The sequence below is a fragment of the Girardinichthys multiradiatus genome, chromosome 23, assembly GCF_021462225.1.
Source record: "Girardinichthys multiradiatus isolate DD_20200921_A chromosome 23, DD_fGirMul_XY1, whole genome shotgun sequence".
Taxonomy (NCBI): domain Eukaryota; kingdom Metazoa; phylum Chordata; class Actinopteri; order Cyprinodontiformes; family Goodeidae; genus Girardinichthys; species Girardinichthys multiradiatus.
Window position 1 is genome coordinate 45,179,920 of NC_061815.1, and position 17,399 is coordinate 45,197,318.

The window sequence follows — 17,399 nt, forward strand, 5'->3', positions numbered from 1 at the left end:
TCCTTCAAATGTCGTGGCATTTTAAATGAAAAATCTGTTGGCGCTTCCAGAAAACTGAAATAATTTTTATTGGGTCTTTCAGCAGGATTTAAAACACTAGGCCTGGTTCACCAGACACAAAATCTCAGTCCTGTTGAAACCCTGTGGGTTGAGCTGCAGAGGAGAGGGTATAGTAGAGAAGGCCCAGGACTCTGGAAGATCTGGAAAGATTGGACATACAAGAATGTTTAAAGATCTTTCTCTATGTGGTAAGGGCAGCTGTATATTAGGAAAATATCCAATTCTGATACTATAGCTGTATGTGGCTAATATGTGATGTAATTAACCCAGATTCTAATACATCTCCCCACATTCACAAAGGTGCACATGTTCATCCACCAATATGGGGATTGGTTGGACACTTGGGGTTAATTGCCTTGCTCAGGGGCACACCAACATGTGTCAGGGGGAGGCTGGAATGTAAGACTATTACTCCTCTCATTGGGCCTTCATTTGAGGGCTTTGAGACCCGTTTTAACTGGCCAAATATATTATTAACAGCAAGACCATGGACGCATGTCACTTTACATATGGCACCCTATAAAATATTGCATCCAAGATCCAAGTCCTTTGCAACTGAGAAATCTGCACAAGTTAATACTGCAATGACGATTGCAATTAAATTTATTTAGCAAATCTGGATTCAGGTAAAATGTACTGTATTAACAACAGGGGTCCCAAGAAGTTTAATAAAGTTTGTTTTTTCTATGTTTTTCAGTATGACATTGTGCTACTTGTAATAAATTAGGATTTTATTTTAAGGCCTTTTACACAAATTTACCAGGAGGGCAAACATTTTGTTCCCGCCTCTGTATCCGTCTTCTCCCTCCTCTGGCTCACATGTGGACACTTCCAAGCTTGCTGGTGCTCTCTCTGTTCTCCTTCAGTCGTGCTTGGAGAAATTTGTCACAGACGTGTTGAAGAGATGGTTAGTGAAGCCACCAGGCTGATTCTAACACAGACTCTGCTTATTGCTTTTAATCATCCTGACTGCAAACCACTCCTCAGGTCTCTTTGCTTTCATATGCAGAGAAACCTTTATGAGTGGTGAGTAGCAGCTAATGTAAGCTGGATTTGATTCAACACAAACAGCATCCTATTTGTGCAAGCATCACTCAAATATCCTTTTGAATAATTTCTATTTACTACATTTTGCTGTGATTTCCCTCCTGAAAGCAGACGAGACTAAAATAGATATGCTTTATATGGCAGAGAACATCAGTTGTACTACAGGGATTATTACAGTGCTTTGCTGACAGGATCGAGGGTTCGTGAATTACTGGATAAACTTGCTTTACTGACATGTACCTGCTGAAACTAAATCTCAGATTCACCTTATCACTGATATGCAATCAATTTTTTCAAGTTTTTATGATGCATTTTTTCACATTTAATAAAAAAAAGAGATACTTCTGGTGTTTTTTTGTCTTGCCCCATGCTGATCAGCAGCTGGAGCTCTTCTCTTCATTTCCCATCAAACCAGCAGCAGGAGACCCTTTGAAATCCCCAGCACGCATTGGAAGTCGTATATGTAATCATTTAGAAACATTTTAAATGTCAATGCAGAAGGAATCCCGAGGATCCAGTTTTAATGAGACTATAAAACCGAACCACAAAGTTGTTCTCTTTTTCTCTAAATGGCAGCCTCGCTTCACCGCTGCCAGCTCTGAAACACTCGTAAACACATTCGCACCTCTCTTTTATTTAAATGTCGGATAAGTTATGGCATATAATTGAAGGTAAAAATGCATTTGAATGCTGTCTGGCAGAGCAGGGCCAATCCACAAACCTACATTGATTTAAAAAGCGCACAGAAAGAAAAGATAAAGGACACGTTTCTGTTGCTGCCCCCAAAATGAAGCTCATCAAAAACTACAGCTAGTCTCAGAAATAAAAGTAATGATAACAACACGCATAATTATTAATAAAAACACAATTTGCATAATAAAGCAGTTTAAAACTCCACTCCTTTAAATGAGATTATCACGCAAAGTTATCCTTAAGACCTAATTATTCTTTCTTTTTTAATCAGTTAAAGGAAAAAGATCCTACTTTTAAAACAAAAGTTAAATCATCTACTTGCGCTTTGCCCACCAGGAGAAAAAAAAAGCTGATGGTCTCTCTGCGATTACCCTATCAGGTGCAAACCGCTGACATGTTTCCACCCACCAACAACAAAAAAGCCTCTCTGTGCCCAAATCTCCAGCCGCAGACGCACAAACACCGCTGACAGGCGGGCAGGCAGCGCTGCGCTATCATCAGCCTCTCCAGGGATCTGCGACTTTTACTATCACTGCGATTTTTTTTATTTCAATTTAACCTGGATAACTTTGTCTGCTTTACTTGTCTTTTGAGGACCCCTTTGTTTTATATTTTTATGTTACACTCCTACTTTGTTAGAATAAAATGCGCCTTGCAAGGTGTAGAAATCCCCCACAGGTACGGACCAAGATGAAGAGCCTGTGATCACTGGAGGCGCAGAAGCTCAAAGGATATTTTTTTTTTAAATAAGGGGGATTTTTGAGACGTCGCAGCTTGGCTCCAGTGTAAGATGAACATTGGTTACTCAGAGGACCTGATCTGAGAAGTTAATCTTTGGGATAGTTCCCCCAACGAGGAAGCACTCAATGTTGCACTCCGTGCCTTTCCTGCTGCATATATCCTTACACAAGGATTCAGTCTCCTGCTTACCGCCAGGGTTGTGTGCGTAAAAAGACGCGCAGCGGAGCGAAAGCCAGAGAGAGAGAAAGAGAAGGGGGCTATCCCGCCAACCTTTCCCGGGACTCTGAGTGTGTGGAAGCAGGTGTATTTCTGCCGTCTTTCTGAAAGCCAAGATGTCCGTGCTGCCCTCGAGGTTGCTCTACCTGTAAGCGTTCCACATCTATCTTTGGTTTTTTTGCACACAAACTCATGCATTCTTACCAATAGAAGTCGCCAAAAACTATTTGTGCATTGCAGTCATCCAGGTAGGCTGCGTTTATTTTCCATGTAATTGGCCGTGTGATTCACTCCCCCTTTTCTCCTCCTAGGTGTTTACACTTTCTGGTTCTCTACTTCCAGCTGCAGGTACGTTTACCCTTCTCTCATATACTTTTGCATGTTCATGTGCAGCTTTTTACGTGAGTCATGATGGAAGAATGGCCATGTGCCGCTTTCAGGGCGTTTACTATAATATAGAAGGCTAGAAATTAGAATCAGCCCAGATGTGGAGGAGACATTTTAATTAAGTCAGAAAATATCAGTAACTTGACTGTAATATGTTTGCATTAAAGTTACAAAAATTAGCATCTCATAGTAATATTAATTATAAGATTAGTTAAATATCTAACATTTCTTGTTTGCAGTTGGGAATTCAAGTAGCATTTTTCACTAATTCACAGCAACAGCTGGGTTGTAAACATGTAGGTGCCTGGGGTCGAAATTTGCAGTTTTAACAGATGAGTCGTTTGGTGTTTGTTGCCTTGTTTTTTTACTAGTTTCGTCTTACTTTGAACCATAACGATCTGCAGGCATCCACTCAGCTAATTGACTGCGTTGGCTTTGATTCAGCCGCAGCACCCTCCCCTTTAACTCATAAAACTATTAATCAGTTCGTTGTGTGATGTGTTTGATTGTTTTCAATAAAAATCTGTGTTTTTCTTGTCAACATTTTCGGATAAAACTGTTTGGAATGTATTCCCGTTCATAAAAATACAATTGTAAGACAGTTTTAAATATAAAAAAATGCAACACATTTTTCAGGGATAAAATTCTTCAATGTTTTAACTTAAAAAAAAGGTTTTTTCCTGTTTATTTGATTGCATGTTCAAATTTGGTTATGACTGTAGAAAGAGAGAAACATAATAATTTCCTACAATGAAAGACTGGGAAATTCATGTACAATTTGGCTAATTTCTTGATTCTAATAAGATATCTTATTTTTACCTAAAATTATAGAATCACAGATATAAAAAATAATAAAGTGCGCTCTAGTTCATTTCTTTTATAAAAAAGGCAGAAGATGTTACATTATTTTCAATGTTCATCTCTAAATATCTTCCTGCAGCTCTTGAATCTTTCTTGTCAAACTCTGGTTTATTATTTTATGAAGGAAAACAAAAGAAATGAACCCCAGTTGGAAGTGAGTGCATTGCCAGCAGGCAGTACCTGCCTGAGTGTGTGTGTATGTGTGTCTTCTGTAGATAGCCTAGCATGTCTTAGATGGATGCAACTGAGCTCCCTCTATGGAGGCGACGGCCAGACTTTTTGATGTTGAGACCATATCCGTTTTCATGCAGCTTCTTTGCAGGAAGGAGACGATGTGATAAAAACTATTGTCACGAGCATTCACCCCAGCCATGTGCTTAGGCTTGCCTCTCCATTGAGATGAAATCCAACTGTCTACTGAGCACACCTTTGTATTTGTTTAGAGAGGGGAAGATTTGGGATAAATCCCTCAGCAGCTCAACGAAGCTATGTTTTGTTGTGTGGTAGCTTTTTTTTTCACTCCTTAGCTTTGAGGTTCATGTTTGACAACAGATCACGCTGATGAACAGCTTTGAACATATTTGTGGAGAGTTTGGTATGAAGTGCTTGCAGTTGGAAACATGTCTCAGTCGAAATTGGAATGCATCGTCTTCGGCTGTTGCAGTGGTGACAGTTTTTGCCCTTATGTGTTTAGTGGCTATTGCAGCAAGCAGACACACTGAGCAGACGAGAAGGCAGGAAAGCATGAAAGCAGGACTTTCTGTTGGGAGAAAATGAAAAATATCAATTTATTTGCAGAATTATTGTGTCAGCCCAGTTCTAAACATGTTTTTTGCACTGTAAAAACGTGGATCTTTGGTGCGCGTTGAGTTTAGGGTTAAGCACATAGGTAGAGTTAGGGTTTCTCTTGTTTGAGCTATTAACATTATTTGTTGTCACATTCTGTTTAGTTGTAGTTTAGATGCAAGTAATGTCAAAGAAGCTAAAGCACATTGTTTTGTAAAAATGCAGACAGGAAAACAAATTAATGCAAATGTCTCCAAATTTGAATACTTCAAAATCAATAATAATAATCGATAATACCCACAAATAAGTTGTATTTTAAGTTTAAATAATGGTTTTAGACTGAATTTCAGTCAATTTCAAATGTTGCCTATAGGTTTACATACACATCCAGTTGGCCTTTGAAAAGCAAGGTAATGCCTTTATGTGTTTTCAGTTCTTATAGCCTTGAGGTTTTATTTGGGGTAGGATGTGCACATCTCAGCTTATAGGAACAAGTTTGCCTTCGGATTCAAAAAAGTTGTTTGTCTTTCCTCTCTGATTTAAAGGATTTGTTCCTCAGGGGTTAATGTTACCCCTCATGTTTTTGCTACATCCCATCAATTCACTGAAGTTAAATCAACAAGCACTCTGGGTATGTAATCTGTATATAATTAGCCACCTGAGATCAGCCACATAAAAAGCCATTACTGTGCAATTACCACACCGTATACAGATGGGGAGATGGGATCATGGCGTGAACCGAGATTCCAGAGCTTCTGAAAGTATACGTTTCCTCTTGCTTTTCCACATGTTGGGTCACAGTTGCTTTTCTGAAATGCTGCCAAATATTTTTCCACATCTTTATGTCAGGTCTTGAGTAACTCAAAAACATCAAGATGGTGAGAGGCAGAAGGAAGATTTGTGCAGTTTGATTAAAAACATCTCCAACAAGAGAGTCTTTGTGGTTTAAGGTACTTCTTTCTTCCTCACTCATGTCCTCTGCTTGCTCCATTTTCTAATTTATGGACCCTATTTGGCCTTAAGGCAGATATTTGTTTGATGATAGTGCAACAGGTCTGGATGCTTCAGGTGTATAATTGCTAGTGGCTTGGTTGCTTGTGGAAATGAAGTACGGGTTTCTCAATGCTGCCTGAGGCACACTATATACTGCGCCCCGACACTCAGAAACAACGCTTCTCTGCAGGCTTTGCACTTGCTCTGTTGTAATTTTACTCAAACACTCAACTTCATTAGTGTTTCTTGTAATGTAGTTAGCTCCTTGTAAATGCATTGCATATAAAATGTGCCACTTTAAAGGGGAGAAACGGTAAATCTGTGCAACCACAAATTTCCGTGTTGTTATCCCAGTTTTTACACCCTGAAGCGCTTTTCTTTTGACATAGAGGCCATAAAACCAACAGCACATATTACTATCAACACCTGTCTCTTGACAGTTTCGCTGTCTGTCTCCTCTTGTGCAGGAATCGCAGCAGAGCACTGCAGATTTCAGGTTTTACATCGAGAACCACACGAGGAACCCGGACGACCTGAGCCGAAAGCAGGTCCGGATCTACCAGCTCTACAGCAGGACCACGGGCAAACATGTCCAGATCTTGGGGAAGAAAATCAATGCCAACGGAGATGATGGGGGCAAGTATGGTATGGGAGAATTTCTGTGCATCTCACCTGACACTTTAGCTAGTCTGAGAGTGCAAATCCAGCTAAGATAAGGGTTTTGCTGCTTCTAGAGACTGCTTCTTAACCCCGGCTCTTTAGGCTGTTTGCCCTTTATTGTTCGGAGGTGGTTTTCTGTTTGTCTAGTGCAAGAGGGATAGGTTTTGGAAGACAGACATTAGTGAATGAGGATGGACGAAAACCTCTTGAAACTACTGACCTTGCTGAGGATCTTTAAGATGGTAAATATCAAAGATGCATCAGCCAATTGGGCAGATATTGGCTCTGATCGGTGATCATCAGATCTTCGCTAAAATATCCTTTTATTCTCTTACTGTTTACTAAATGCAAGTAACACCCACCATTTTCAGTCTATACGTGCACCAATGAACAGCATGTACGTGGCATACTTATTTCAGGTTGACAAAAAAATCAGAGAAAGGTTAAAGCAATTTGCTTTGATGCACAAATGTTAGTGATCTTGTAATGCTTTAATTTTCTGTTGGATTCAAAACTACGGGTTCTGTCAAGGCACATCTGCCAAGAAAAGTGTGATCAGTGCATCTTTATGAAATATATGCTGTTGTTTTATATTGCCATCTTACCCAAAAAGTGTTGGTCTTTGTGTTTTCATCAAAGTTTTTTGGTAAATGTGGGATTCCTTCATGAAGAATAGATTCTCTTGAGCTCCGTAATGTGAAGGATGAGGTTTGGTTATTTTAGCATTGGAGCTGATTGGTTTTCCATACTTGAAAATGTTAAACATTAAATATAACAACATCAAAAAAAGCCCCAGGAGGATTTTGGTCTGAAATGAATTATCCACCTTAAATCTCACCACTTAGCGCTGCACATGCTTTTTCATTACTGCAGATCAAATATGGTGGACGCCTAAATTGATGGTCAGTAAAGCGCTCTTTGATGTAGCCTGCCCCGTGCTTCCCTCCAGATATTTTTTTCTCATAACAGCTGACTCACAGCTCCAAAATTGCCAGTCTTGAATGCCTCTGAGTCAGTGTGTTCAGTCGCAGATGCGCACAGGCAAAGTTTCCTCACTGCTTGTTAGAGCTTGAGTGGAAGCAGATCCAATTTTTCCCATGAGCCTTTGCCAATTCTCTCCCCCTCTCCCCTGTCCCTCACCACCTCCTCCCCATCCAGCTGCAGTACCTGGCACCTGTGAACTCCTTTGCACTCACTAGTAATGTTCACTTTGAAAGATTGTAGTATCACAGTAAAAGGCCCACAAAAAACAGAAGACATACCAAACTTGGTTGCAGACCTTTGACTTCAGATCTCATATCTATACATCTATAATCCATCCCAGGTGTTAGCATAGCGTATTTGTTAGTTTTAAAGGACTCAAACGGACCTCTTCCAGAACCGTCCATTGTAACTGATGTGTGTTGTCATCTAAAAGTGGACAGTTGAACTGATAAATGCTGCAACATGATATTAAAAGACGATTTCTTTGAGCTTTTTAGACAGACATCCACTTGTTGAGGTCAACATATTGGTGTGACTCCCATTTTTCAGATTGCAGTAATGCACCAAAAGGAGAAAAACAGTCTAAGAGGAGCTCAGATTAACATTTTCATTCGCTGACATTCATCCAGTCAGCTCAGCTTTTGTTTCCCACGTCTTGATCAGAGTTCACTCAGATTTTTCTTATTTAAGGTTGACCGAATTGTTAGGAAAGCAGCTTAAAACCTCCTGATGTGTTCCCTTCGAAATGCTGTTCTAAAGAAAAATAAATGCACTGTCATGTTTTACATTGTCTTTTACAAATTTTCTAGTTTGGTTGTATTTTGTTCATGATTCTCTCCTCAAGTTTGAACTTAGGAAAAATTCTAACAAAAGTGTACTCCTATTATTAAACATAGCAGAAAAAGAAGAAGGATAAAAATCATAAATAACCCACTTGTCTCAGATTATTATGCAACAGAATAAAATAAAAATCCCTGTTAAAATATATTTACAAAACAAGCACAAATGAAAACAAATGTATCCATTATGTCTTATTATTTTTACTTGATTGGATTGCTCAAATTGAATTAGAGATAAACAATTTTTTAAATCATCATCCAAATAATTCAAGAGTTTTTATTTCATAAACTGAAATACACAGTTGCTTGTCAGTGAATGTGTATGATCCAAAATGTCTCATAATATCTTTATATAATATACCATTTCTGCTTTAAATTAATTAATTTCATTTCAATAAAAAAAAAAAATATGATTAAACCACTTCTTGAATTGTCATAACGTCATACATAAATAAAATGTTTAGGTCCCAACACTGAACCTTGTGGGACTCCACATTTGATATACTTCACCATTAAACTATCGAAACTTTGATTTTAATTTTCTCAAGTAGCCGCTCAACCGCTTGTGAGCAGCTTCTCTCATCCCATAAACCTGTATGGATTAAGGATTAAGATTGTGATTAGGCACCACTTAGTGGCACCGATCATAGTGAAGTTTATGAAGGGTTTGCATTTCATTAAAATAATGACAAGTTTACTGATCTGATCCGGTTCAATGGGTTCAAAGATAAACACGATTGGCAGAGAAAGAAAACTCTTCAACAAATATGTGAACCAATCGGATTAGATTTATCTTTTTCTTAAATTCACCTCTAGAGGTCCAAACTAATCTATCTAATTATAAAACCAAGCTTGTATAAACAGAAATCTCTTACCACAGGAGAGGGAATTGCTGTTTCCTCCCAAGCTTTTCGGAGAGGTCATCTACTTCCCACTTTTTTCTCAAGGTTTGATTTTAAGGTGGGAGGTTACTTCTGCCCCCGAGCCCATCCCATTCCCTTCCACTATTCTCCCTCTGCTCCCTTGAGCGCTACTGAATGGCCCTGTGTGTTAAACAAATGGATCATCTTAACTTTTTGATTGAGTGAGCACAGACTAAAGGGAACTTGAAACCTAATCCCGAGGGGCACATAACTGCTCCACAAATGTTTGGCAGATTTCTTTGCTGGTCTGAGGGCGAGTGGAGACAAAGGTGACATTGCAGGGGTGAATATGTTGGATGGGAGCCGGAGCAGGGTGTCGGGGGCTCGAAACAATAAAAGAGCCGTCAGAATACATCTTTAAAGCGCATTACTGCCATGTAAAGTCATGACAGTGGAGTGTTGGTTTGACTGGTCATTATTTTTACAAAAGTAATACTCGATCACTCAATTCATTACACTTGAAGTTGTCTGTGGATCTTAGAAAGTTTCATAACAAACCAAGAACTTTTAACTTTAATGCTCAATGTTTGGAAGTTAGATTTAAGACTGAAGAATATATTTTAAAACATGTAAAATGTATTTTTGTCTTACTTGAGAAGATATTTATAGAAATAAATTCTGTGCTACGAGGCAATTCCATGACTTTAACTAAGTCTACTGTTTCTTTTCTTTTCCAGCCCTTCTTGTTGTTGAGACGGAGACCTTTGGGAGTCACGTTCGAATAAAAGGAAAAGAAAGTGAACATTACATTTGCATGAACGATAAGGGCAAAATTGTTGGAAGGGTGAGTATGGTTTAGCTTACGTCTTTTGGAAGGTTTTCAAAAGATTCACCTTAATATTAGGTGCTGGCACCTAATATTAAGGTGCTGGTTTTAAACCAAACTATTAATCTTGTTTGAATTTAGTAAAACCTCAGATCATTTTTCTCCTGGTGTTTTTGCACACCCGAACAAAACCCCTTTGATAACTCAGAGCCATTCTTCCATTACGTAATCGTCCAACTCCTTTGACACTCGATCAGTCAATTACTGACTGCAATCACCACAATGCATTGAGAGACTAATGGTCACTTAGGAGGAATGTCGTTGCAATTCTATCACACAGTCACACCAGGTGGCCACAAGAGCAAGATGACTGCATGCGACTGCAAGGAGGCGCTTAGATTTGGAAAAGTAGTTTGTGGTGTTGAAAACGTTTCTTATCCTCAGAGACACAGTTTAGTTCCATTAATAACTCACAAATGTTTGTTGCGTTAGCTCCCTTTGGGTACAGCTCTAAGTGAGGTGAGTTTTTCTTTTTGTTGCAAAACCTTTTATTTGTTCCGGTAAAAGGAACGTAGGGTAAACTGCTTGTTCATAGTATGAGCGGAGAGTTCTTTTTATTTACATGTTCGATGCAGGATAGGATTGAATGCAGTCCGTTATCTAAAGTAATGAACATTATGATCCTACTTGTTTCGACTAAAAATACATAAGCTATGATCATCATTTAACTTTTATTATTTGTCTCCGTAACACTAACATAAGTTTTATGACAAATGTATAAAGTACTATTAAACTTTTTCAGTGCACTACAAACACAAGTGCTGTTACAGATTTTAACCAAGTCTGTTTTATTTTTAGGAACAATAATACAAGAAGAGGATGAACCCTGCCATGATTGGTCATTAATCATTTATATTAGAAGTAAAGGAGAAGTCACGCCTCTGTGTCAGAGAACAGTTAACGTAAAGCAGGGTATTGCTGTTATTTTCAAACAAAAATAGAGTGATTACAAAGTGGTTGGCACAGTCAGCTTTACAATAAAAGCTGCTTCTGTGTGTATTCCCTGTAGAAAAAACAGAAGCCTACTTTAACTCTTACATTTGCAAAAGGCTGCTAACATGTTGATTTCCCACCTGTTTTATGACAGAACCTTAAAGTCCAGAGCGATAATACAAAGCACCTTGTACTCCATCGAGCTTTCCTGTTATCTTCTGAAAGTCATGCTCTCTTTCACTCTCTTGCAGAAAGAGAATAAATCACAAATATGTTTCAGTATGTTATATTGAATGTGTTTTCCTTTTTAAATAGCTTCTCGCAGATTTTGTGCTTTCTTTTACCTTATTTTAAAAATCTTTACTGATATTGAAAGTATTAACTCCAAGTCTGCTTTCCTCAGTATCATTGTCCACAGTAAGGGGATTGGTTTAAAGATGGTGACTGTGAGGACAAGTAATGTTCTTAATGTGGTTTTAGGTGGCTCTGTTCAAGAGATAACTTGCTTTAACAGCTGCTCAACTGTTGGGATCTAAATGGAATATATTTTGCCGTTTTTGACTGGTCTGAAAATCAAAACAGTTCACTTTGGATGTTTAAATTCTTATGTTAGCCTTAACATGCCAGGTTGACTCAGGCTTCAGTGCATAGTGACCTATTTCTCTCTGTTGCTTTGTTTGGCTCCTGTACGCTGCTGTGAAGATTTTCTAGAGCAGCATCTAGTGGATAAAATATTATATTTGAACTTTTGAACATTTATACTAAACAGCCGATTCTTTATAATGCACTATAGAATGAACAAGTGGAACGGTTGTGATTACTGTGTGAGCTCAGAGGTTAAAACTGAATTAATTCATGCTCAAATTTCACCACCCACATATTCTGAGCTGAATCCCCCCGTCCAGCAACACTTTCATCAATGGATTTTTAATGACACAATGTTAAAAACAATCTAAATCAACTGCGGTGGTGTGCTGCAGTTATATCATCATGTAATATTTCCAATCTGGTCACATTTTATATCTTTAATTTTTTCCTGTTTACAGGTTTTACATACATAAACTGAATTTCTAAAATGGCCCAGTTCTCAATTAACTTTCTCTCATTCAGATAGTTCACTGCTTTAGTTGCCAGAAAGTAAAATGAGCCTTAAGTTTATCTGAAAACATGTTCATTAAAGTAGTACAAGGTTCATGTACTTCTTTGAAAAAATCTAGGTTATTTTAAGTATGCCAGCTGACAAATCTCCCACTCATGTAATTTATAGACACATCTGTGCTGTTTTTTTTTTTTTTCACCATACCTAGTTCTATGACCGTCAGAAAGAAAAGTCAATCTGCAAACTCTGGACACAGGAGGCTACTGCCTGATAACATTAGACTCAGGCCTGCAGACACAATTCAGCTTAACCTGTAGGATTTGATAGTTATGACATCATGCTTTGGTTTATATAGTTTCAGGTAAATACATAATAAGTAACGGGTCTCCACAAAGACAAATGTGTCTGCGTAACAGCCTGAAGAGTGCAAGAGCTTGCACTCTTAGGGAAATGTTGCAATTTGTTTCTACATAAAGTTTGACCCAAAAACCTCTCAGTGTACAGCATCGGTTCGCTCCCAAGTAGAACGCCGTTTAACACCATGAGGGAGAGCTGTGCTCAGTTCAAGTTCATCAGGTAAAAAACTGCAGCGTTAGATTCAAAGTTCTCCAAAACATTAATGCCGTTCATGAACATGTTCATGCACAACATTGTCTGAAATATTAGCAAAAAAGTTGTTGGTAATCTTTTAAAAAGTATTTCACAATTTATCATAAAGGTACCTCAACTGATTTGAATGATCCTCGAGCTATTTACTACAAACCTTATGTTTTTAAAGACTTAAGCAAAAAATTTGTTCCTCTTGTCATTAATTATGAACAATTAATCTACTTTGTGGTGGTCTTGGCAGAAATATATAGCTAACAAGAGCACAAGCAACGAATCTTCCAATTAAGAAATCTTTCTGACTCACTGACATCTTAACATCTTTTCAGGAATTCACTACTTGTCAGAAAGCAGTTTTGTAACCTTTGTTAAGTCCAGTTTTTTTCTTCTGTGATATTGTCAAAACTGATTTAAATATATTTTATTTAAGGTTTAATAAAGGTTTTGTTGGTTCCGTCTGGCAGGTTATTTATTCTGTAAAGTTTATGCCTATTTAAATAAAGTCTTGTCTAATAGAGGTATACTTTTAGCCAACAGATGTCGATAAATTAGAATCTTAAACTGGCAAAGAGGCAAATTAAAGTCAGAGATGCAGACAGATGTTGACATTTATACTCAACTTTTCGCTCCTTTCAGCTACTAATTTGTGGAAACTGAACTTTTTGTTTTTATACTGTAAACATATTAATAAAGCTGCACCTACCAATAGCTGGCAATACTACCTTTTTAACACAGACTTAAGCGTATATGAGATTGTTACTTGATGTCAGACTGCTAATTAATCGCCATTGTAATATTTAGAGATGCACTAAGCAGATGCTGTTTTTGGCTAATTGCCGTTCTCTTGCAGGTATTTTTTTAAACATTATGTCATCTCAACAGTTTAACAAAGAAGACCATAAAAGATGAAACAAGCTGAATGTTCCTTGATCGACTTATTTCGGAATCCAACAAAAAAAAAATATGGGATTACAAGATTATCCCCATTACATTAAAGCATATGTCCCAAATCTTTTTTGAATACTACTTAACTCAAACAAAAGTGCAGCGCTGTTTTCTAGAAATCTTTACTGGCAGAAAAAAGTGTGAGTTTTCAGTTTTGAAGTGTTTAATGAACACAGTTTATAGAATTTGTTCTGGTGATTACAGGTCAGTGACATTCAAGGGAAACCGTTCTGTTTTCAGTTACCAACTGCTGTATCTCTAGAAATACTTTAACAGTATGAGACTCATTTTTGATAATTCATCGCTTTAGTTCTCTTGCCTGTATTCCATTTCCATTTTACTATGTGTTTAATGTTTACATCTGGTTGTTTCAATATTATCTTGTCAGGTTTAGGCAAAAATACAGCAATCTTAAAATAAAATAAAAACGCTGTGCTTGTAACAATAATCCAAAGCACTGAAAATGCCTTTCCATTTTTGTCTTAATTTTACACAAATGATTTAAGTTTTGCTCAATTTGAATCAAGATTAAAGTATCCAAATAGTTCTGCCCCAGTTCTGACCAGCATTGTTACTCTGATATGCACAGGCACAGATCAGCACTTTTATCCCCAACAAGTGTTATGTATGATATGTATGAAATATAATATTGCTAGGATGTTTTACTGTCTTTTAAACTGGTTTATGTTGTTAAAGGCCCATCTGGGGACCTGCATTGCAAATTAGCAAAGGCTATAAATGTTAAACTCTTTAGTATTTGTTTATACTTAATGCTTGTCACAATGCAAATAAGCAACAAAGAACTGTGGCACCAGAAGACCTTATATTAGCAAGCCCTGCAGTGGTAATGCAAGTCCCACTTTTCTCCACATAATTACTGTCTTTTCCTCATGATGTAAAGACTTGTCGCACCCTACGAATCTGTCTCCAGTAGTTTCCCCACATGTTTGGCCCTAAAAAACATGACATGCGTGGAACGGAAGCTGAACTACTGGTATACAATCAGATTGTTGCTGCACTCACCTTTTTTTAGTTTAATCACAAGAAGGATAATACGTTACAGCTGTAGCTAATTGTTGTGGCAAAACATGCAAAAGACTTTTCTGGAGAGAGAAAATATTGATTCAACACAATCAGCAAACATCTGTAGAAATTTTCTACCAACAGTAAAAAAGTAAAAACCGCTGTAAAAGAGAGCATTTTCTTACCTGATGAACTTAACGCTCACAGACAACACCCCTGGTCACCTTGATGCTCTGGCCGCTCACTATTTGCTTGAGCTATCCGTTCTAGTTGTAGCAAAAATGTGTTGTGTCCTTTTTCCTTTGCTTTGGGTTCTTCCTTCCCTTAAATCCAAAATTTAATTTTTTTAATAATCCTTAGCCAAAAAGTGCTTTTGGTGGGTGAGAAGAAATCTGTCCTTCTCACCTGTTTACTTCATGGAGCCTAGAGGGGATCTTTGTAGTACAAGTGAAGACCAATGAAAAAGTTTATAGTGATATATCCATGTTTCATGCTTTAGATACTTAAAGGTCTGTGGCTCTAAAATATGATGACATTTGCCCTCTTAATAGCTTAGGATCATAATCCTAAAATAAAATTTACTATTTTACTTAATAACACACTGATGCCAAAATAAAACCTTACTCAAAACAATGTGAATCTGCTGTGTTAATTAATTTACATTAAATAATTTTGCCCATTTTTTGTTCTGCAGCCTGATGGAAGAAGACAAGAGTGCGTCTTTGTGGAGGAATTTTTGGAGAACAACTACACGGCTCTCGTGTCGGCCAAGTACAAAGGATGGTACCTCGGCTTCAACCGGAAGGGGCGGCCCAAGAAAGGCTCACGCACCACACAGAGGCAACAAGAAGTCCATTTCATGAAGCGCCAGCCGAAGGGTCGAGTGGACCCGCTGGAGGAATTTCGTTTCACCACAGTAACTAAGCGGACACGAAGGGCTCGGCGATTAAAACCTAACCCCAAGAGGAACTGATGGGACCGTTGGGACAGCACTAGATATCCTCGCAGGGGGAAAACAGTAACTGAAAATATCAAGCTTCTTAAAAGAATCACCTTAAAGACTCCACTTCTGTAAAAGAAAGACAAACAGAAAGAACAAAAAGTCAAAGATGTTATATTTTTGTATTTCAAGATGACTGAGTATTTCCTGACTCTTGGATTCTCCTGGGTTGATGTCATTGTGCTAATGTTTCTGTCATGTTATTTATACTGGATAAACTCAAGGAACTCTGAGAGAACTCGTGTCACTGCTGTCCTCAGCCATGTTTGAACTGCAAGCTGAAGGCATACTTTCTTTTTGACAATGGGACCTGAAGCAGGAGCTGACGCAATGTTATAAAAATCAGCCAACTAGAGATTTATTGGAATACCTGTCGGTTTTTGTTTGTGTTGCCCCTGACAACGTGGATCCCATACTTTCCACTGGAATTAGACACCATGGAGATGAAACGAAGAGAGGTGGCAGGTGACACCGCACTGCCCGGATAACTGTGTAGCTTTGAGTGCAATATTTTAAGTCTCTTGTCCTCTACTTTCTTTCCATATGTCTTTCATCCCTAAAAGTCACTTGTGGCTCCTGGAATGCGCTGAAATCTGGCAGTCCCCAGTGAGACCTTCATGACATTTCCATGCAGCTTGAGATTCAGCTGAGAAATGCAACGTGCTTTGACGAGTCCGACACCTGTTGTGATTTTAGTCTTGTTTAAACACTGAAATGAAACAGTACAAACAGAAAAAGAGCGTAATTCCACAGTCTTCCAGCTTCAACACACTCTGGGAAGGTTGTTAATCCCTTATGTCTGTTTCTTTCAGCCCTTCCTCACATGTGTTAAGCTGTTTCAAATATGGATGCCTTTTATTCCTAAACTGAGAGCTTGCCAGCCTTCTGGGGCTGACAATGACTTCCTCTACCTCTTTTGTTTATCTGTACCTAGTCTGACTGTCTGTGTTCAGTTAATCTCAACTTTGACCCTAAACTCAGCTCTTCTTTTTTTTCTCTCTCACTTGAAGATGCTTTCAGAAAAAAAGCACATCAACCATCCACAGACAGGTAATCTGTGCATTATCCTCCACTATTATTTCATACACCTTTATCTGATGATTAAAACTACTTCTCAAATACTCAGATGACAGGATTCAGGGAATCCTTTCAGCTGGTTTCCATGTCTGAATCCTAAAAAGGGAAAACTCTTTGCTTCTCACTGACAACAAACTTCTGGTTTTTTCACCAGTAGTTTGTATTTACCTGTCTCATGACAGGTCTTTTTGTATGAGTTGCTACTAACAACATTTATGATTTTTTTAAACAAATCTAAGCAAAAAATAATTTTATGACTATTATTAAGATATTTATTGTCTCCCTTTGTACATAAAATGTGAGTTTTATTTGGCCTCTTTTAATAAAATGAGGACAGTATTTAAAAAAGTTTGTGTTTATTGCAGAAATACTTTAAAGTGTCTCAACTTGAGGTGAATTTTTGAAAATGCGCCCACCAAATATGACAGTCTTTCAAAGATGAAAGCTGCAGGTAGTTGGTTCAACATAGCGTACATTCCCTTCTTTGGATACTGCCATGGTATGCATTTTTATATACAAACTCAAGAGTGTGAGGACTGCTTTTAAGGTCATCCCTTTAAAAAGACCCATTGCAACATCTCTGAAGGCTTTTTATTTCACCACAAACGTCTGTGAGAATTCACAAATCTGTTGCTTTTACTGCAACATTGATACACTTATCACAAAAGCCATCATTGGACGAGAAAAAAGGACATTAACC

The 17,399-nt window shown here is 38.0% G+C and overlaps 1 protein-coding gene across 1 annotated transcript; it reads left to right on the forward strand.

Moving 5' to 3' along the window:
- Nucleotides 1-2,258: 2,258 nt before the first annotated feature.
- On the forward strand, nucleotides 2,259-17,047 carry fgf24 (fibroblast growth factor 24). Its single transcript, XM_047352881.1, has 5 exons — nucleotides 2,259-2,905; nucleotides 3,069-3,105; nucleotides 6,252-6,429; nucleotides 9,868-9,974; nucleotides 15,317-17,047. Exons 1-5 carry the CDS (start codon nucleotides 2,874-2,876, stop codon nucleotides 15,593-15,595), a joined length of 633 nt encoding a protein of 210 aa, XP_047208837.1. The 5' UTR covers nucleotides 2,259-2,873; the 3' UTR covers nucleotides 15,596-17,047.
- The last annotated feature ends 352 nt before the right edge of the window (nucleotides 17,048-17,399 follow it).